General features: G+C 41.4%; 1 protein-coding gene across 1 annotated transcript in view; it reads left to right on the forward strand.

Moving 5' to 3' along the window:
• The window catches only part of fam189a1 (family with sequence similarity 189 member A1), an 80,744-nt gene that overhangs the window by 28,979 nt on the left and 29,466 nt on the right, over positions 1-22,299 (forward strand). The window contains exon 2 of the mRNA XM_030766851.1: positions 7,900-7,956. Coding sequence (XP_030622711.1) covers positions 7,900-7,956 — 57 coding nt within the window. The remainder of the gene's footprint in view (positions 1-7,899; positions 7,957-22,299) is intronic.

The raw sequence follows: 22,299 nt of genomic DNA on the forward strand, positions 1-22,299 counted from the left end.
CATACTGCTCATCTACTCAGCACATCACATTTCACACTCTCACTCACTAGTGACTAATTGATGATGTCATTCTGCAGCCCAGCCAGTTAATAGCCTCATGCATTCTATAAGTTATGATTTTAAGTCTTGTTTGGCACAGTACCTTGAATTCTGCATCGCTGAGCCGTTTCGTTAAACTGGGAATGATTGGAATGAGGGTCTAGTTCTGTGAAATGGTTCGGAGGATTTAATCTGGAAGCAGGTTCACAGGACTTCATGGCATCCAGAATGATGGGTTGCTGTATGTGAGTGCACTTTCTGAATCCAGTCCAGCTCATCTGATGGAAACGTCATGTGTCAGCATCTTTGAGTCAGGGCTCACATTGTCGTTCATTTAATCAGCAGTCTGTTCAATTTAATTAAGAAAGAGTGCAGAGTTCCTCCTGACACTCTCCCTTTAATGGCAGGCTGTGTGTATGCTCCAACTGCGTGTATGCTAAGTGTGTCTGTGTTGGACTTGCCTGTTCGAGTGGTGCTCTGTCATTCTTAGAGCTGAGGATCTCACTTGAATGACAGCCAGGGTTTGAACAATGTTTTGTGTGTGTGTGTGTGTGTGTGTGTGTGTGTGTAAGCTTTTTTTTCCTGGCAGAAGATTAAGGCGTGGAGAGTGAGAATAAAAGGATGTATGTTTGACTGAACAGGGGATGGACACTCAGGAACTCCAAGCTTAATGCAGCGTTTTCCACCGACCGGGTCTGGCCATGAACAAATCTAAGCATGTTATGCAGGAGAGAGAGAGAGAGAGAGAGAGAAAGAGAGAGAGAGAGGAAAGTAAGAGGGAGAATGAGAGCGAGAGAGAGGGAAAGATGAACAGAGAGAGGGAGAGATACAGGCAACAATTCCTCAGCTGAGACAGCAATTTTTCTTATTTGGATCCCATGGAAGGAATCAATAAGCTATTGTCATATCCATCTTTCAAAAACCCCTCAGAGGCCTGTGCTCTATTAGTGGTCTTTCATATGGTTATGTAGCCCTGAGTCATGTTCTTCTGTAACTGTGGGCCAAAGATCGTCGACCCAGATGATGAAGAATGGTCTCCTGTGCCTTAAGATTAGTGTCGACATTTTCAACGAGCTCCACTCAGCCAGATTGTTCCATCCACTAATATGATTATAGAAATGACAAGACCAAGAACAGCCCTAATCTGATTGTGGATTGTGGACAAACTTTTAAAAGAATGAAACTGTGTCTCATGCATGTGTGGATAAATCTCTTTGTGTTGAAGCTTTCACATAAAATGGATATTATGGAGATAAATGGCACTGTTGCTTTGTGAGCTGGCAGCAAATGAAATGCTCACATTATTAAAGTATAAGTGTTTCTGTGCTCCCTCGTTTTGCATCTGGGGTCCCCCACAGCACATCATGTTTTAGATCTCACCCTGTTCTGATACACCTCACCAGGGTGCTTGTGGGGTGGGGGGGGGCACTCTTTGCCCTCTGATGCTCTCGGGCTCATAGGGCAAATTGAAAATCATTGTCGATGCTGGAAAGTGGCCAGCCAGGACGGACGGTTTCCCTGGCAACATAGCTTTGACTTTCCCCAACACGCTGTCACCCATTTCCCAGCCCTCCCCGGCTCTGTGCAGTCTCCCCATGTCCACTGGCCTGATTTGTCTCAGGGTGAGTGTATGATGAATGGGTGACGGGAACGAATTAATAAGTTGACGATCAACTGTACAGAGTATAAATCATTCCTCTATAAGAATGTCAATGACAGTCAAAAGCTTAGGGTAAAGGAAAAGGGCTTGAGGATTTTGTGCGTGTCCGCCTGCTCAATCACAGCGCAAAAGACCTCACTCTGTTTCTACTCAATGTCATGTATGATCATCTTCATTTGCTCCATTTGAGCTGGCTTAGTTTGGCGTGTGTATCATTAGCTGTGCAAGCAGTCAGACTCAATAGAGAGTGTTTAGACACGTGTGCATGTCATGCCTAACAGCATGAAGGTAATGGCAGTCAGCCAAGCTCAGACACAATCTGTTTAGTCATTTTTCATCAGTGTCTATTCAAAAATCACTCCGTATTTCAGAGGAACGGTCCGTCGGCAACACCAGTTGGGATGTGGACATGGACCTAACACAGCCGTCAAAATCCCAGCCACTATCAAAACAGTGTTAAGAGTTTACATTTATGTAGGGTTTGACCATTCATTTATCATTGACCGGAGTCTGAAAATGCATCACAGAGTTTTAAGTGCTAGTCTTCACAGATTTAATAACCTTAGAACATTTCTCTGCTCTGGTGTCAACTCTAGGAAGTCTGTAAAGGCTTCTTCTGGGGAGAGAACACATCACAGGTCAGGATTTTGTGTGGCTGCAGTGATGGATTTGTGGAGTATGTAGTGGTTACACGGATATGCAAACATCCACACTGAATGGACAGATATAATTAAGGGCAGTCCAAGAATATGACCCACACCTGTACCCAGCAGTAAAGGAAAGAAATCTGTTCTTGTGTGGGGTAACAGTAAAGAAGAGTTCTTACCCGGGCGGCCTGTGTACAGACTGAGCAGAAAAAAGGGGGGATGTAGGACATGCTGGTTTTAGAACATTTACTGAAAAAAGTTCAAGAGATGAATGTTTTGACCTGCTGAACTCCCTGTTCAGGGTAGTTTGTCTTCTCTGAAATTACCCATACGAGCTACTTTTCCACATGGTTTTCAACAGGATGTGGTGCAAGTGCTTTCTGATCTGGGGTCAGTGTTTTGAGGAAATCTAAATGTCTTCTTCAGGGAGTCATAAAGTCAGGGGTCAGGACTATTTGTGGTTGCTCTAGAAGCCGGTAGAATGTGGCTGGTTGGGGAGCAAATAGAAAAGAAATATCTCCTGGAAAAATATAATGGGTAGGTTTGGGAGAAAATATGGGACACTGGTCAAATATGGTTGAGTCATTATGTGTGAAAACTGACCAAAAATATTCATGACTCTGTCAGCTTTACTCTCTAAAATTTCAGAACTGTGAACGCCTCAATACATTTCAAAGCAGAGAATTTTTCAATAACTGAGGATATTCTGAGATGTGTTCCTTAATTCCTCTGTGTTTTTTTTGTTTGTTTTTTTTTACCTCAGCTTAAGATGAACATTTTGCTCTTTATCCTCTGATTCCTTCTTCTGTCTCAGGGCAAGTTATGTTCAAGGGTAGTGATCCTATTACATCAGCTGGACTGGCTGAAAATTTGGAAGCCATGGGAAGCAAGGAAGAGATGGAAAAGACCTCAAAGGAGCTCTATGGAGCCCTACCCTCCATGCCGTTAACTTAACCGACTGACAGTAGCTTAGAATGGACCTGAGATCCAGCTTTAGTGTTTTTTTCTGACCTGATGAAATATAGTTTGCAAGCAATGGCATGCTGAAAATTAAGCACACTTATTAAATTAAAGAGACTTCCTGGTATGTCTATAAAATGGCTCCTTAACAACCAAATAACCCAAAACAACATGTTTTTTTTACACCCAGTGACCTAGTTTGTACAATGGCAAGTTATAGTTTGGTGAACAGCGCAGTGGTGGTTCTCTGCTCTGGTTGTTCACTCACTGTATGGCTGAATGGAGGAGTTGGACTACGGAACATCTGTGGGTTTTGTTGATCTTAGGCGGGCATTCAGTCGTAGTGTGTTTGAATAGATGTGTTTTGTCCAACAAGGGTGAATGTACGCATTTACATGTTTCTGTCTTTGCATGTGTATGCGTGTGTGAGTGCATATGTAAGCAGAAATGTGTACTGTTTTGCCTGTAAATACCATTTCTCTCAAATATGTCTCACACGTAATCATAAGCATTCAATCCATTTTCATGTTTTTGAATGTATACTGTTTACATCTATTAAAGGCCCTTGTGAATCTGTTAGGGTTTTCTTACTTTGGTCTCTTATTTTCTCAGATGCTTCAGGTTTGTGTGCTCTGTATGTTGATGCTGTTTGAATGTTCTTGGTGGGTGAATGGCTGGCATTTTTGAGAAACGTGGATCCAACTCACTGTAATCATAGACAAGCACGTCCGCGCACGCGGAGAGTTCAGTAAATTGTCATTGCATATGTACGTACATATAGAAACTGCCATTTTTTAATTTTTTTTCCTCTCCATTGTTAGATTTCGGAGTGGTTTCTGTTCTACAAGAGTATTATTCTCATCCAGACTAAAAGCCAAGACATTGTGGCACTACATTATGGAATGTGATTGCCACTTCACGGTGAACAAAAAACATCTGCATTGATGTAAACAGTCATTCAGTCTGAGCTTGGACATTGTACATTTTAGTAACACCACATTTGAACCATGGACTGACCAATCAAGGGAATGAAACCAATCAAAAGTTTTTAGAATAAGCAACATACCATAAGGACTGTTCAAAATTAGACATTTACAATAATACATGGGAGAGTCTTCACAATCGTGTGCCATTAAAAGTTACACTCTGTCACACTCTACAACTGAAATATTGTCCTAATCTCAGAATATAATAAATATGTTGCCATTATTGTTCTTCAGCTGTGATAATAGAGATCTTTTTGGTGTGTACTTTTATATCAGTTGAGGAAAGACTGGTTTTATCATTTGTAATATATTTGGTAGAGCAGCTTAGATGGCAGCATTGAAAGAGGGAATGCTTTTTGTCCTAAGAAGTGGAGTCAGTGCTCAATAGAAAGCCAGGCCTCAGTGACTAATGTCTCTAAGTATTGTGTCTTAATCCTGTTCACAGTTCAGTCGAGAGGAAAATCTCTCTTTGATTCCCACTCGCGTTGCCACCTCCTCTTCCAGTATCACTCCTCCACAGCCCCTGCCTCAGAGGCTGGGATATGGAGTCTAGTCCTCCCCTGGAGCCCTCAGGGGAAAAAGTCCCACTCGCTAGCCGAACGTAAGCTCCCCCTAAGGGGACAGATGTAGGTGACAGACCCTAAAGTGCCACACTAAATCAAACCTGCTCCAGATGACACGTTTCTAAAACGGGTCTCCAAGTAGCACACGTGGCTGATGTTCTCTCAGCTGTGCGTGTGTGTTAACAAATATTCCTTTGGGCCTGACTATAGGGAATACGTCCTCTGTCTGTTTCTATGTGTGACTTATGACAGAGATAACAGAAGGGACTCTGAGGGTGCTATGGCTTTGTTGGAAAGAGCATAAAATACATGTTACTCAGTCATACGTATGTCTTCACACTGAGAGTTTCACCGCTTAGAACTCTCTTTCTTTACTTTTTTTTTTTTTATATAACGTGTTTATTGGACAAATGAGGACGACTTGTAGCGCACGGAGGTAAAGAACTGCTTTACTGCAGAAACAGATTAGTCCTATGGGTCAATGAATAGCAAATTCAACACCAAACACCTGAGCACAACACTACAGAACAGGCTGGTAAAGGTAATGCCAGTGCGTTTGATTGTTCAAGGCTCCCTGGGAAGTCGTCTGTGCTTCTGGCCTAATGTAGACAGAATGAGAAATAAATAGACAGCATGTAACAAGGAAAAGATGCCCCCACCATTGCCCAACTGATCATCAAATCAGCATTCTCCTTTGCTCTGTGTGCTTAACCCCACCCCCCCCACCCCCCCTACGTGGGACCATGCGTGTAAGAGTATAGGTGTGTATTGCTAGGTTGTGTTTACAGGGCAGATTTACTGGCAGGCTGAGTTCAGTGTAATGCAGTTGGATAGAGGAGGTGAATCATTATGGGAGAGTCAAGGGGAACATTGACTTCTTTGGCCCTTAAAGGATTGAGTGAGTACACTGCCAGCCAATACTTCCCTCTCTATCTATCACTCTTCTCCTGCTCTGTCTCTGTCCTGTGCACACCCACTCTTTCTCTCTTTTTTTCTTTCTCATCCAGGTCCTCACTCCCTTTTCTCTGTAGCAGCTGAGCACAGAATCAATAATGCATGAGAGCAAATAGAAAGTGAAGCCCTCACACCCCTCTCTCTCTCTCTCTCTCTCTCTCTCTCTCTCTCTCTCTCTCTCTCCGTCTCTCTCTCTATCTCTTTCTCTCTTTCTCTCCATCTTTCTCTCTGCCTCTGTCTCTCTCTCTCTCTCTCTCTCATTTTGCATTTTAGATAGATAGATAGATAGATAGATAGATAGATAGATAGATAGATAGATAGATAGATAGACAGATAGATAGATAAATAGATTGCTCTAGCTGCAACAAAAAAACTGCCATAAAAATTGCATATTTTCATGGACAATTTTCTGTCTGTGGAAATAGTCCAATGATTATATCAAATTATCATTTAAATCAAATTGTCACTGGTCTTCAGAGGTTGGACTTTCCACAACACAAAATTGCCTACACACATTGCCTATTGATGGAAGTACACAGAGACAGATACCAGATTCAGTCCCAAATATACACTCATACACACAAATACAAACACATAGACACACGCACGCACACACACAGACATACACATTTAAACTGATATTATTAGAATTTAAATGAGTCTGCTCTATCATCTGGTAAAGTAAAAAATAAATCAAGACTTTTTATGAATCTAGTCAGTAAAGTAAAATAATAAGCTGGATTTCTCAGCTGGGATTGTAAATAAAGGCTGAATGGAAAAATAGATTTTTGGTTTGTGCTTTTGTATTAGTTATTATACTCTGATATCTATCTCTCTTTGGCTCTTTATCTTGCTCCCAACAGACCCAACCTCATGGTCAGGAATCAAATAACAATAAGGTATTCCGAATGTTGGAACAAAAAAAAAAACTTTATTTGAAAAGAGAAACAGACAGTTGTTTTTAGATTCTCAAGCCAGCTGCTCACAGCACTCTCACAGGAAAGCCTATGGTCCGGCTGCTCACAGCATTCTTATAGGACAGCATGTGATTCAGCTGCTCACAGCACTCTCACAGGAAAGCCTGTGATTCAGCTGCTCACAGCACTCTCACAGGAAAGCCTGTGATTCAGCTGCTCACAGCACTCTCACAGGAAAGCCTGTGATTCAGCTGCTCACGGTACTCTCACAGGAAAGCCTGTGACTCAGCTGCTCACAGCAGCTTGTGGGATCAGCCAGACAGTTCATGGACAGTTCACAGGTTCATGGTATAACATTGGTGATTGGTCAGAGAGTTAACACCCTCTTCTGATCCAACCTAGAACAAGTGCTTAAAAGCATTTTTGTTTGTCTGGGCCTATAAGTAGAAGGAAATTGACTGTAGCCCTCACAGTTAGTCTATTAATTAAAGATTACAATTAATATGAATCATTTAAAGTCACAATCATGATTAATAAGCCACGGTTAGGCTTTTGTCAGAAAACTCCTCAGTTTCTGTTATTACATGAGATTAAGTCATCGTCAAGATCATTTTCATGTAATTTATTTTTAAATCTGACTAATCTATTTCTCCAGTACCCAACATACTAATGCCTGAGAATATGGGTGCTGTCAGGCATTATGGTCTAAAGGGTATAGGACCATGACAGAGAGAGAGAGAGAGAGAGAGAGAGAGAGAGAGAGAGACACAGAGAGAGAGAGAGCGAGGAGAAAAAGGTGAGAGATGCCAGAAGACTGTGTGTTGTTGGGTAATGGAGGGTGAAGGGCAGAAAGCAAAAGGAGGAAAAATGCCAGTGGCGACTGAAAAAGTGACTCTGACATCACTGCACACTTAGATGTGTGAGTTTTGTCACACCAGCCAACGCAATACACAGTGACACACACACACACACACGCACACTCAAACTTTGCATGAACTGGTGAGTATGTCCACAGAGACAGTCTGTCCTCAGTCTTTGTGTGTCTCTGTGAGACTGCTCTGCTCATTGTCCCCTGTCCCAGTTGTAACTGAACACACCGAGTTTGTGTCTCCAGTCAGAACTTTCACTGGCTGGCCTGCTAACCTAAAGTGTTGTGTTTCCCCATTTCCCCAGGTGCTGCTGTCTGGACTGATTGGAGTGGTATCATGGAAGAGGCCTCTCTCTTTGGTGGTAAGAAATGAATTATTCCTAAAATATCTCTGTCTGTCTGTATGTGTCTCTCTCTCTCTCTCTCTCCCCCCCTCTCTCTCTCTCTCTCTCTCCCTTTCTCTCTCCCTCTCTCTCTCTCTCTCTCTCCCCCCCCCCCCCCCCCCCCCCCTCTCTCTCTCTCTCTATTCATTTAATCTGTGAGATTAAGTGAGATTGTTTTCTTCATTTTATTATGTAGTAGTACTACTTTCAGATATTCTGCACAGTATATAAAAAAATATTGATATCAAGACCTGTCTAGTTGCCTCGTTTAGGTTAAAGTTTTTCCAGATAATCAGGGACACATGGCTTTAACTTGAAGGAGCGAAATTTATTCACAGGAATTCTAGTATTAGAAATAATGTTTTCACACACAAAACACACTTTAGATTGAACTCGTCAGTATGATCCCCAGTAGTTTACACTCTATATATAGTTTCATGGTCTCCATAAATACAGACTCTAATCTCATCAACAGTTAGTTCATAGACACATTACTGGTTTTTGTCTCAGCTCAGTTCAATACAGATAAATGATAAAGAGTCTTTTGATGTTTAAGATTCCACTTAACACCACTGAACAGCAGTGTGGTCAAAAGAAGATATGCCAATGGTATGTCACTGACTTGTTTCTATTAGGAAGGAGGAAAGACAGACACTGAGTCATCTGGGTGATTACCATAACGAGTTGCATTTTGTTAGTTCAGATACAAAACATCTGCTGTTTTCAGCACAGGTGCCCAAACACACAGCATATTAAAGAGCAGGAGCTGTGCAGAAACATTTCTGTAGGTCATAAGGTTGCTTTATTAGTACTGATTTACATATTATATGTGTGTGTGTGTGTGTGTGTGTGTGTGTGTGTGTGTGTGTGCACGTGTGCGTGTGTGTGTGTGTGTGTGTGTATGTGTGTATGTGTGTTTGTGTGTGTGTGTGTGTGTGCGCGGGTGTGTGTGTGTGCGTTATGTTTTGGCAGAGTCACTATGTTTTTTTCTTTCCTGAAACCTCACCATAAACTTGCTGTGTTTTTTCTTCTCCTGAAACCTCACTGTAAACTTGCTGTCAGGGTTGCAACCATGAGCTGCTCTGATTGGTTGTGGTGTAATGTGTTGCTGGATTCCCTGTCCTTGCAAGTGCAGTGCCTGATGTGTTGCCACGGGGTGAATGTGATGTAAAATGTATGCGTTGCGGCTGCAGTGTGCAGTCAGCCGTTTGGCTGACACATAATTTCAGGATTGCTGTAGTCCACTGACTGAGCTCTTGAAGATTGTAGTACAGCAGAGCCTGCATGTATTTATAAAGGGACTGTGAGCTCTGAGCTTGGTTTCAGTGAATATCCACTAGAGGTATGTAATAGCAAGCGCGCACACACACACACGCATGCATGCATGCATGCAGACGTACATGTGCCCACCGTACGCATATGCATTTGTACTCATGTACAAAGTCTTAAAAAACACGTGCACATGCACAACACAGACCCACATATACACACAAATACACAGACTTGCACACACAGGCATAGATAGAGAAAAAGAGAGAATGTGACAAAAGGGACAAAACAAATAGGGGTAGGTGTTTTGCATACATGTACCAAACCAGGGTAGCCACACCACAATTCCCACTGCAGACTCACATAGCAGCTGACTGTTACTGAACAATCCTGATCTTCAAAGACTGGCTTCCCATCCAAAAAAAAAAAAACCCTGCAGAATTACTGAGGCTCTGCATGACTCTCCACGAGCTCTGACTGAGTGTAAGACTTAAAAGCCCTACAAGTACTGCTTTAGTCAAACTAGAATAGCATATTGGCCCTGAAGTCAGGCCTGCTCTTTGGATATTGAAACCTTGTGAGGTGTCGATCAGTGGTGTAAAATATAAATATTTTAAATATAAAATATTGAGCTCTGCTGTCAACAGTATGTGTCATTCAGTATTGATGTATTCTCTTATGATATATATATATATATATATAAAAAAGCTTCGCACAAATCTCATGCCTCCAGATTTTCGTGGTAATGCAGTTTTATATCCATACCTCAGTGATGTGCCAAAAACTCTGTAACCCTCAGTCAAATACAGCCTGACTTTCAGCAGTGAAGAGACACAAAATAATTATTTAGGAAAGACTATGGAGTACTTTTGTGGTGAACTATGAATGATCCATATATCTCTCTCTTGTTTTCACCCTCTCTCCCCCTCTCTCTCTCTCTCTCTCTCTCTCTTACTTGCACTCTTTGTGTATATGTGTGTGTGTGTGTGTTGGAACATGTCAGAACAGGGGTAGATAGATGGATCTTCCTCTGTGCCCGGGCAAGGGTGGAGGGGAGATTAATCAGACTCTGAGAGGGGCCTTGGAAAGAAGGCATGAAGAGAAGTGAGGAAGGATGGGTGAAAAAAGGAGGGGTGCCCAAATTAATGCTCTATAGGAAAGAAAAGGACATCCTGACACCAGCTCCACTAATCCCACTGTCCAATCAATTCTCTCTCTCTCTCTCTCTCTCTCTCTCTCTCTCTCTCTCTTTCTCGCTGTCTTTTTCTAAAAACAGAGGTGATTGGTTACTGGGAGATGAGAAGTGTTGGAATACTGAGATGAAATGAAAAGGATGCCTCTGAGGAACTTTAATAAGAGGAGACACCCTTCTTTAATGAAAGCCCCGGTCCTTCTCTTTCTCTGTCTTCTCTTTTTTTTTTTACCGATTCGCTGATGGCAGCAGAAACATTCAAATGTCTAAAGCAGAGGGTGGTTTGAGAATTCTGGTCAGAATGTCTAGTGGAAATAACATTTTTCACTAATAGGGTTAAACTGATGTGTCATCAATCCCTTTGAAATTGTCTTCATGTCTTAATCTTTTTCACTCTGGTTTCATCCATGTACTATTTAGTGTTTGTACTGTCTGGAGTCTGGTCTCTAATTCTAGTTTCTCTCACTCCTGGCTGTAACATAACTGTAGTTATGCTGAACTTTCTGCCTGATTTCTTCATGGCTGTCACATAGCCCTAGCTACATATAGGCTACATCTTATCATTTTTATGAACTTGGCTTGAAGATGGCATGATTGAGGAACACACAAGGACAGATAGAGACATGCACACACACACACACACACACACACACACACACACACATGCACACAATCTTTTATTAGTACACATTCACTCATCTCACTCTCGTGTCATCCATATATTCTCTCATTTTCACCATGTCAAATTTCTATTTTTCAAGTTTTTTCTCATTTTGATCTCATTCATGTCTCATGCATTCTCTGTGACACCCCTGCACCATCTGGGTGGGTAGGCCATATGGAGTCATAATGGAGCCTGATGATATTGATGAGACTGCTGTTGTAAAAAGGCATTTCAGTCTGACTGCGCCAGTATATCACACCACTGAATTATGAAGGAGGGAAGCCTCCGGTGCAGCTGGCTGATGGGTAGATTACTTTCTCTGGATGGGTAACAGTAAAAGACAATCTTGGTCTCTTGAAAACTTCTTATTAGCTCCAGACAAAGCTTATGAAATATTTAGTCTAAACACTGTGCTCTTGAAGGACTAAATTGATTGTGCGTGATGTTCTTCGTTAGATGGGAGGATTGGAGCAGAATGAAGCGTTATCCTAAGTAGAACCACGCAGAGAGCATTGCAGAGCTCAAACTGATGATTGGATTTCTAGCATGTTAACATCTCAGGCGAGTTGTTGGTTTGTTTGGTTTTTTTGGGTTTTTTTGGTTTATTCATCCAAGAGCAATCCAATCAGTCCTTACTATGGCAGCTTTCAGTATTGTCTGGTCCAAACTGGAGACGGAATATGGTGTGAGGAAACTGTTGGTTTTGGCTCTGGACTGCTTCCCCCCTGTGTATCACATGGAAAATTTGCACACAGTGTGTACAAAACTAATCTGTGAATTAATGACTAGAACATATGAGTAAAGAGAAGAAGCAGACGGCACCTGAGCAGCTGCCAGTTCTGTCTGAAAAGAGTGAATGTAGCTACATCTGTCCTGATGTAATTATGGGGTTGCTAATGATACGAAATAGGAAGAACATTGTCATGTTAATGGGAACAGATGCAACATAGTTAGAAAATGACTTTGCTGTACCAGGACCACGGGAACCAGTGTCGTAAAAGGGAAATTTGACAATTATACTTACCCACAACAATGGGCACTAAAAGTGTCAAAGGGCAAAGCAGCCAAAGGTAAAAATATGACATCTAAGATGGGACACTTTCTGAAAGATTGATTTTCATTATTTTTATTATACACTAAAGCACAAACACAGCTCATCTGCATGACCAATGTAATTCCTGTTATAGGTCTGTGATGTTGCTTGCTCTTTAGAGTAAATACATACACATTGGATGAGTTAGACTTACCTCATTTTAGGTCATTGCTGTTCCACTGAGGTGCACTCATACTCAGACTGAGGTAGAAAATGCAGCTTCTATATGATAACAAAGCCTTTAGCTGTGTCTCAGCTCCCTTTGCACTTCTGCTCTTGCATTCATTAACCTTTTCAGTGACAAAGCCCAGCTTCCAATGTGTCTCTGTCTGTCTGTCTCCAAATGCCTCTGAGGTCTCTCTTAGGTTCCTTCTCTCTCTCTCTCTCTCTCTCTCTCTCTCTCTCTCTCTGTCTCTCTCTCTCCCTCGGATCAACACGTTCATTGCCTCAGTTATACCTGTCTCCGTAACTCGGGAGTCTCGGTACTGAAGAAGCCAAACTGTCATTTACAATCTTTTATCATGCTTTTTCCCCACACAAAACCTGCAGAGTCAATCTAATAGTAGAGTTCCATCATATAAATTGTATACCTGCACTGTTTTTTACTGTATCTAGATGTGGTTATGGTTATCAAATACTTATGGATACACGAGTGAAAACCGCCTTCATGTCTGTACAGTGGGTTGTGGTGTTCAGGGGATTATTGGATGTTCTCTGATCATTGTTTTTTTTTTTCTTTGTGAGAAAACAAACCTTGGACCCCGAATGAATATTTAATCTCAACAGTGGTTTGCGGAATGAACACTGTGGAAGTCAAAATGTGAAATTTGTATGTGTGTGTGTGAGTGTGTATGCGTGAGAGGTGAGAGCAAGTGTGTGTTTGTAATAAAAGTAGTCCCACGAGTGGTGTGTTAGCTGGTTCACGAAATGGTTCTGCAGTGAACTAGCCTGTGTGGTACCACTTCTGCAGTTTCTTTCTTTCTCTCTCTCTCTCTCTCTCTCTCTCTCTCTCTCTCTCTCTCTCTCTCTCTCTCTCCCTCTCTCTCACTCTCTCTCTCTCTCTGTCCCTTTCTCTTTCTTCTTCAAGGGTTGTTTACTGTTCTCAGATACAAGTTCAGTGTTTCACCCTTTCTTGTTCATTCACAGAAATGCTGGCAGTTTATGTGACACTTAGAGAAGCTATTCCTTTCAAACCCTTTGTTTCTTTTCTTGTAAGAGCATAGTTTGAATATGTCTGTGTGCTCAGTACACATTTGTCCTCTGTCTCCAAGGCAACCCCATGGCAAGAAGTCAAGTGCAGTCTCATAACAGGGTATGGCTGGAGGTACAGGCTGTTTCAGGACTATTTTAAATCCATTAGGCTACGGAGACTAAGGTGAAAAAAAAACAGCCAAATAGTTAATTAAATCAAATAGTTCCCAGTGAGTAACATTCACCGGTGCTTTCCTTTTACTCTGACAGGAGTTGATTTAATATTGGAAGTTTCACTAAGTATATGGAAATGGCAAGTGCTTTGAAAGGTCTTAAGAATGTACAGATCTTTGATTAATTAAGGAATGATATTCTCAATATTCTTCTCAACTCGCATTGTATTATCACATATATCGTACAATGAACTTTCTTCTGATAGACTTGAATAAAGAACGATTTCACCTTCAACCTAACTGTAACATACAATTTACCACATCCGTAACCTTAACCTGCAATCTAAAATTTATGTGCCCATGAAGCATATCTACCAACAACATATCTTTAATCCCCTGACACCAGTGGATGGAATGTGTAGGGTTGAGTCTGGTGACAGACCCAGAGGGAAGCAGAGAAGAGGAAGACAGGGCATGTTGTCTCTCTGAAGAGAGGACTGGGCTGGGTTATGTTCACATATCTTTATATGACACTTAGAAACACAGAGATGACACCAGCAATATAAAAAGAGAATTCAGTTTCGATAAGGTTCAGTTACATGTTCTTTTCTCCAAGCGTAGCTTTCATGTTTTCTGGTCCTGTGCTAGTTTTTGAGCAGAGAAATAAGCTCACATTCATCTGATGCCAGTTTACTTGTAGTTCTGAGCACATCTGTCTCCATTAACACACACACACACTGTCAGAGGTCACATGTACAAAGACCTCAGCTGAAGGCATTTGAGCAGCACATACGTTTTTTGAGTGAGTTTATGAAGATATATTTATGTGTTTATTCTGGTGTTTTGTAGTCTACTCAATGGTGCACATTTGAAAATTAGATCAACTACCAAGCAGTGACGAGATCCTAAGTATTCATTTCCAAAATGCAGACACTATTTTGTGACTACACAGCCAGTTTCTCTCAGGATGACAGTGTTAACTGGAAGTGTGAAGGGGAATATTGTCTGTCTGTCTGTTTGTCCATAAGAACAAACATGCATCTATGCTCTGTTAACTGTCCGTTAAAGTGTTTTACTTCCTTCCAAAGAGTTTCATCATTGATTAGTGTAATGTTATTCATCGATAATTCAGCTCACCAGCCTAAGTGTCCACTTTAATCTAGTAGTTATAGTAAAATTAGGCAATTAGTGGCTTCTGGTTTGTGCTGGTCTTTGTGTTTCCAGTCTTTCAGCAGTCTCTAACACAATGTGATATTATATGAATGACTGTGTGTATATTTGTTTGTACAGGTGAGTAGATATGTATTTGACTGTGCATATGTGTGTATGTGTAAGCATTTTATATGTACTCATTCCAATTATGTGTATGCCATTTTCATTACTATAGACAGAGGGGGCTGCCTTGTTTTGTAATGTAGCGAGGTGGGTCTATGTCTGCCTGTGTGTGTATGTCTTTGTGTTTGTGTGTACATGGTGTTGCATGCCCAGATCTCAAGAAGAGAAAGAACCCCCACGTTTAACCTGATTTGAACCAAGTTTTAGAGCTCTAATTACCCATTTCCCTCACACAACCTTTAGCACATATCTAACAATCTCATTTTGTTCTCCAGTCTCCATAGTGACCAACTCATCCTCCCTAAAATACCGGACCTCAAACACATACTCTTTCCATTTCTATCCCAACTTGCTCCCTGTTTTTTTTTTTCCTGGCGCTGTGGGAAAACATTTTAAGACTGCTCACTGTTGCTGTATTTTTGCTGATCGAGTAGTGCGGTGTCTATAAATGTCGGGGTTTTTTCTATTTCAGAAGTAACATTATCAGATAATTAAATTTGTTTCTCCGGGAGCACAACCTGTTGCTGATTTGGTTCTGGTGCTATAAGGGGTGGATTTGGCCCAATTTGAGCCTCCAGGCTCCTTGAGATGAGGAAGAGTAAACAACGGGAGCTTTGCGTCTGGACCAGACTCTCCTGTAGCAGACACCAGTGGTAATAGCTGCAGTAAATCTCTCTGGTCTGCTGTACTGTTACAGCCATATATCAGATATGCCCAGAGGAGAGCTAAAGACCCACAGACTGGAGGCTAGACATGACTCAGCACACAGCTCAAAACAGAACAAACCAAACTACTCATGCATACTCTCGAGATATGCAGTTTTAAATTGGTATGGTGATCACTGCATAATTGCTGAATTAAAAGAGAAGAGCTGCGTTCGTGAGTTTTGTTATTATAGCGGACATGTAGGCGTAAAGCAGCAGATTGTAGAATATGATGTAGAATCTCTTTTTCATGCAGCCCTCTTAGAATGGTATGCTGTGTAGTTGAACAGTTTTGGGTTTTTTTTTTTGTTTTGGAGGCGAGGAGGGTGGGGGGGGGGGGGGTAATGCCATTTTCTTGAGAGTTTCTAACATTAAGGAGTTGACAGGAAAACCAGCCCTGAGATGTGGTTTTGGGTGTCTTTTTTTTTCTTAAACTTTCAGTGTTAAGACACTCTGTTTTGCTGTAGCTGTTTGAAAAGCAGTCTTTGGGATGGCAGGTTTTTCTCCCCCTTTTTTTCGGTGTCGTGCTCTGCAGAATGAAGGAGGTGGATATGTAGGGGAACCCAGAATCCTCAGTCATTCTGAATCACCAGTGAGAGTTTGACACTTATGTCATCCCTCTATTTATTTTGTTTTTCTCTTCCACACTCTTATTTTATCCTCTGTCCATCTTACCTGTCTGCTTTCAGGATGCAAACAGACTGGCAAGTAGTGCTCTCTCCACAATTTGATTACATTGGAAATGGAAATCCACTAATTGCTTGTGATATGTGTGTCTGAGGTTTGTGAAAGCGTGGTGTGTGTGTGTGTGCGTGTGTGTGCGTGCGTGCATGCGTGCGTGCGTGTGCGCGTGTGTGTTTGCATGCATTCTAACAAATGCTCTCAAGGTTTAACACATCTGCATTGGTTTGTCTGTTTGGATCCCTATAGCCGAATCCACTTTGTATGTGAATACATTTTAGAACTGATTCCTGAGTAAACATGATTAGACGGCCCTATGTATCTGACAGACAGCTTGTTACCGTTAGTGAATGTGTAAAGAGGAGCTTTGGCCTTATTGGATTTTGTGCTGTAAAGACACTGATTCTCTCTCTCTCTCTCTCTCTCTCTCTCTCTCTCTCTCTGAAAACATGATTCCCTCATGGTTAACAAATACCAAACTCCCAAAGATAATTATCCAAACACCCACATAGTATACAAGTTCAACCTAAGCAGTCTGGATGAATCTTCTCAGTAAGCCCATGTCTCTCTTTGGATGTCAGCCCTCAGGCATCTTCATCAAGTCATCATTTTAGAAATGAGAAAAAACAACAACAAATGGCATCTTGCTTATTTATTTGCTTTGCTATCTATCTATCTATCTATCTATCTATCTATCTATCTATCTATCTATCTATCTATCTATCTATCTATCTGTGACTTTCACTGAGTCATGTAGACAAAAATGCATGCAGCACCATAGAACTTTTCCCATGTATGTTGTTCGGCATCAGTGTCTAGAAGAGGGGAACAAACTAGTTCAAAAAGACTTAATTGATGGTTTTATTTTCTCTCTGTGTGTCAATAAAATGTTCCAAAATTAATGAGAGCATAATTTATAATTGTTACCAGTATATTTAGGCATCCATAAATTGCTTTTTTATTCGCTGTGAGTAGCAGAAGAAGCTCCCAGAAGCCTCTTTTTCTTTGTCTCCCTTCGCTACGGTTGCCTAGACGGGAATAAGCCAATCATCATGCAGCAGGCAACCTCTAGGCTTAGTGCTTTGACACTTGTCACGAATGGCAAGGCACGCTGACAGCAGGCTGTTTGTACCTCATGCCTGCTCTATGGGAGCTTTTCCGCCTCTCTGCCACCCCAACCAGCTGCCCTACAGAGCCAGCAAGGCATAGTCAAAGCCAACTGCACAATACTCGACCTGCTGTTTTACACTGGTCACTGTGCCCTCTTAACCAAATGGATGACTGTTGCCTGGGTGTGATCGCCTCAGTTCCTCTACTTTATTTTGTTGTCTGAAATATGTGATATGTTTTGAGACTGTGAAGATTGGATGACAACTCCACTTGAGTTATATCGTGCTTTCCACAAAGTCAGAATTCAAAAGCAGTCTAGTTTTCGGTGATAGCCTCACATACACAGACCCATACACATACACACACACACACACACACACACATACACTGAGAATTATTCTCCAAAGTCTCAAGCTTAAGTGCCCAGAAAATTAACTGGAGAGCACCGGGGTTGAAATGAAAGCCTTCCGGTCTAAGGCTCCTCCAGTCTACTCATCAGGAGTGTAGAACCACGCCATCCTCATCACTCACTTCATACGAGCCAAAAATAACTCCTGCAATTAACAGCACTCTCTGTGTTTCCTCACAGCACAGAGTGAATGAAGCACGTGCACTAGTCCCCCGGCCATGACGGTGATCTCGTAAAAAAGAAGCAATGGATACATACATGGGAACCAACCAAATGATTAGTATCGCTAAAACAAAGGCTGAGGCTTCATCCATGACTATAGAAATTTAGGTCCAGATTAACTACTTCTGGAAAAAATAAAGATTGTTGCCAAATGATGCGTGCAGTTGAGGTATTTTCAAACAGTGCAAAGGTGCTCAGTTCCAATCACATTAACTGACTGTGGAGTCAAAGGGAACGCAGTTTGTCATGTTTACTGGGACAGGTCCATCGATCAGGGAAACTTTCTCTTTCACTGTGCATTGGTGGTCACTAATGGTCAGGTGCATTTGTAAGTGTCACTACATGCATAATGTTCTCATTCCAGCGTGTTTTGGTACTTAACAATGATGCGTAGGCTTGTGTGCATGTAAGAGCAAATGTGTAGCAGCCTTGCTTCCATTTAAATGTCTACCAAAGGAGAGTATGGGAGTGCATGTATTATAAACTCAAGAGAGAGAACCGGAATAAGTGTGACCATATGAAGCAGTTTTGCTTAGTATTTCGGTAAATGGAAAAATTATGTTTGGTCAATAATGTTCTTATTTTTTGCAGGAATGAAACAGCAGATTTTTATACAAACTGCCTTGACAAAATCTGTTTTGAATGAAATCAAAACAATAAAAAGACAATTTAGGATGAGTACTCTGTTCAGTGAGCATTTCCCAGGAAATCCACATTCATACCAGAGTCTCCTCTCCTTTCCCGTTATGCAACTTCAAAGTATGAAAGGTCCAGTTGTGGCAAACTTCTGAGATTACCTTTAGTTTTGACTCCGCCCACAACATGATGCAAGTGTCCATGGAAACACAAGGCAGCTACCTATCTGGTTGTTTTCTAAAATTTCCCAGCTGATATGGTTCCTTCCATGAGAATTTTCTAATATCTTCTCCTTCAGTCATTATGATCCTGGACCAGAGGGTTCAGCGGTATTACGGCAGACCATTGTAGGGTTTTGATGTACCCGATTCTGATCTTGCTAATCTAGCTTGGGCTGATTAAGCAAGCTGGCAGGCAGAGGCGACAGGTGGAGGTGGCTGACAGCTTTGATTACAGCTGTAGTGTTAAGATGTTCTAATCAGTTTCACAACTCAGGGAATCAGACAGGAGGCAGCAGCTCTGGGTTCAGCATTCACAGCAAGGAATCTGACTGAGATCTGGGTGCCACTGCGTCTGCCAAAAGCATTATAGAGAGGTGTTTTCCAAATGTTCCACACATAATGCTTTGATTCTCCTTGTGATAAACGTATATGTGTTTAAGTTCAGTTTTCTATTGTTGTACTTGAAAACAGATCTTGATGGTTTTTTAAGCTTTCCTTTCCTAACCCATGATTAGGTCAAGAGGTCAGGACTTGAGGTTATGACTTTGTGTTTCATGGAATGTTTTATTCATCAGTCAAAGAAATATATTACTTCTTTTCATTTCTCTTCTTTGTTAATACAGTATTGCACACACACACACACACACACACACACACACACACTACTGACCCTGTCTACAGGGAGGACAACAGCGAAACAGAGGAAAGAAACCCAGTCAGCCAGAGGGACCACGGTGAGAGGAATTTTGGGGAATTGGCAGCTTCAGTTGACTGGGTTCAAACACAGGTTCCAGAGAGTTGGTTTAGAAGCAAGAACACAGCATCTGTTTATCCAGGACTCAACACTAATATTTTTTTAATCTAAGGCCTGAAAGCAACGGATGCAAATGACATTGTAGTGATTACTGAGAATAAGATAGTAAATATTAATTACTGTTGACTGGTCTGTGCATGACACATCTGTTAGTGACTATTGAAGTTGCTAAGATAAAAGAACACATTAATACAAATAAAATTAAACAGAATTCCTGTATATGTTTACCTCAGTCAAACGTCCATCTCCTTTCTCATCTTTCTCATTTTTCCCTCTCTACCTCTTTCTCTCTCTCTCTCTCTCTCTCTCTCTCTCTCTCTTTCACTTTCTCTCTTCAAATCTCAGCCTTCACTGCGCCAAAGATGACTGAGGTATAGACAAGGCAATCTCCACTGAAAAAAAGATGATGTGCATTGGGACGTATTGATTGGTTTGGCACCTGAGGAGGCGAGACCCAAAATGGTGTATTGATCAGTGGTGAGGGGGCCTGAGAGGCAGGGAGGGGTCACTGAAGTTCAGTGGTTCATTAAATCTCCAGAGCAATAAGTGCTAATGAAAGCTGAGCTCTTCTTTAGGAATAGAGTTTAAAGACCAGATACAGAGATCGCAACTGCCTACCCGCCTCCCCAGAGTGTAGTCAGAGAGTGAAGCTCCCCACTGTGGTGATCTTTACCGGGACCAGTGCATACGCTGGTAATGTGCCCATTCACCTGTGGTGTAAGGCAAGCTCTATTATGATCAAAGCATTAGAGTGCAGAGAGTGCACCATCTACACAGCAGTGCCAGTGGGCGGCTGCTTAGTCTCTATAAGTTAGAGGATGCTAAAAAAAAAACAGCTTTTACAATCGCTCAAAAGAAGGATAAAATAAACGTAAGACAGCCCAGAGAAACTGTCAGAATGCGGTTTATTTAATGTTCTTGTTAAAAGCCAAAACACGTTTAAAATGAGTGTTTCGATTTTTTTTTAAATACCTTAAAAAATTTGTTTAAAAAAAAATCAAAAATTGAAAAATTCACTCAAACCCCCACAAATGTTCTTTTTTTAACCTTTTGCCCCAATGTTTGTCACTGACAGAATGTCAGATTGTATGCTCATGTAATTATGGAATATAGACTCATTTTGAGCCCAATGGATTATGAATGCTCCCTGTTGGATATGTGTCTACAGGCGTTGTGATTTAGACCTCTGGTGCAGTGATGGCCTCATCCACTTGAGAGGGGTGATTCTTTGATTACAGTGAGCAACCTATCAATACTCATCAAGCCACAGTGTAGTCCAGTGATGTGTGTGTGCTCAGCCCTAGATCCACAAGACACTGAGCTGACATATGTGGGAGGGAGAAGGTAAGGGATTCACATAAATAATCCTGCTATAAACATTTAGCTCCGTGTCAAGGGTTCTGTGTATACAGTCAGAGGAAACAAAGAGACTCATCAAATGCCTCTCTCTATGTCTCTCTCTCTCACACTCACTCTCTCACTCTCTCTCTCTCTCTCTCTCTCTCTCTCTCTGCAGCTGAGCCTTGACTCTCTGAAGCTGTTTATTTTGTGGGAGATCATATTCAAACAAGCCAGAGTTCTTTTAAAGGATCTGAATATAAAGCATCCATTAAGCAGCAACATAAAGTGATTTCATGCAAAAGCCAGCAAATAACATTAAGAGGTAAAATATTCCTGAAAAGAAAGTTAGTTTAAGAATATCTTTATTTTTAAATGTCACTTCCCGTTACTGGCCCTAGATTTGCATATTTATTACAGCTCTCTTAGCTTTTAGTGCATGTGGAAACAGTGATTTTAGGGTGGTCTGAATTAAAATAATTTAATTCAGGGTAGATATGCAGCATATTAGACATGGAGGACATTCTTAGTACCAGTATTCTGCAGGTGTGTGTGTGTGTGTGGCTGAGAGAGAGAGAGAGAGAGAGAGAGATCTTGATGTGCTGTAGGGGACGGTTTTGTGAGTACCTTGACTGTAGGAAGCTCTCCAGAGAGTCGTCTGCTGGCGGAGAACTGGATACACACCTCATATGAAGTGATAACCACTTTTATCTGTGAGAAAATATTTCCAAGGGTAACAAATACTGTCATTGTTCTGTCATGATATTAGCGCAACACAGCTCCAGAGGTTCAAATCATTCCAAACACAGTCTATATAAACCACAGATACCTAAAGTACCATTGAGAAATAACATAATAAATGCTTTAAATCACTTCAGATGAAAGACTGTGTTGTTCCTAAGCTCCAGTCAATGTAGCTCTTTTTATGGTACAGAGCATTGGTTTTATGGCAGTTGTTTCACTTTTCCCTCTCTCTCAAACATACTGTCTGTCTCTGAAGAACTCTATTGTCACACCATTTAACTGCAGTTTTCAAACACAGATTGATACTCGTCTCTGTTGCACGCTTATACTGTCATCTCTGTTCATTTTATCATGTGCACTATGATGAAGTGGAGCCATTTCAGGAGAATGACAGTTCTCAGAAAGATGCCTATATTGTTTGTCATTTCCGTAACGACAAAATCAGGAAAGCAAATGGCTATGGCTCAGAGTTCGACTTTGTTGCAGCATAACCGCAGCGGGATGGAGGACAAACACACTTTGCCTT

The sequence above is a fragment of the Chanos chanos genome, chromosome 2, assembly GCF_902362185.1.
Source record: "Chanos chanos chromosome 2, fChaCha1.1, whole genome shotgun sequence".
NCBI classification, from domain to species: Eukaryota; Metazoa; Chordata; class Actinopteri; order Gonorynchiformes; family Chanidae; genus Chanos; species Chanos chanos.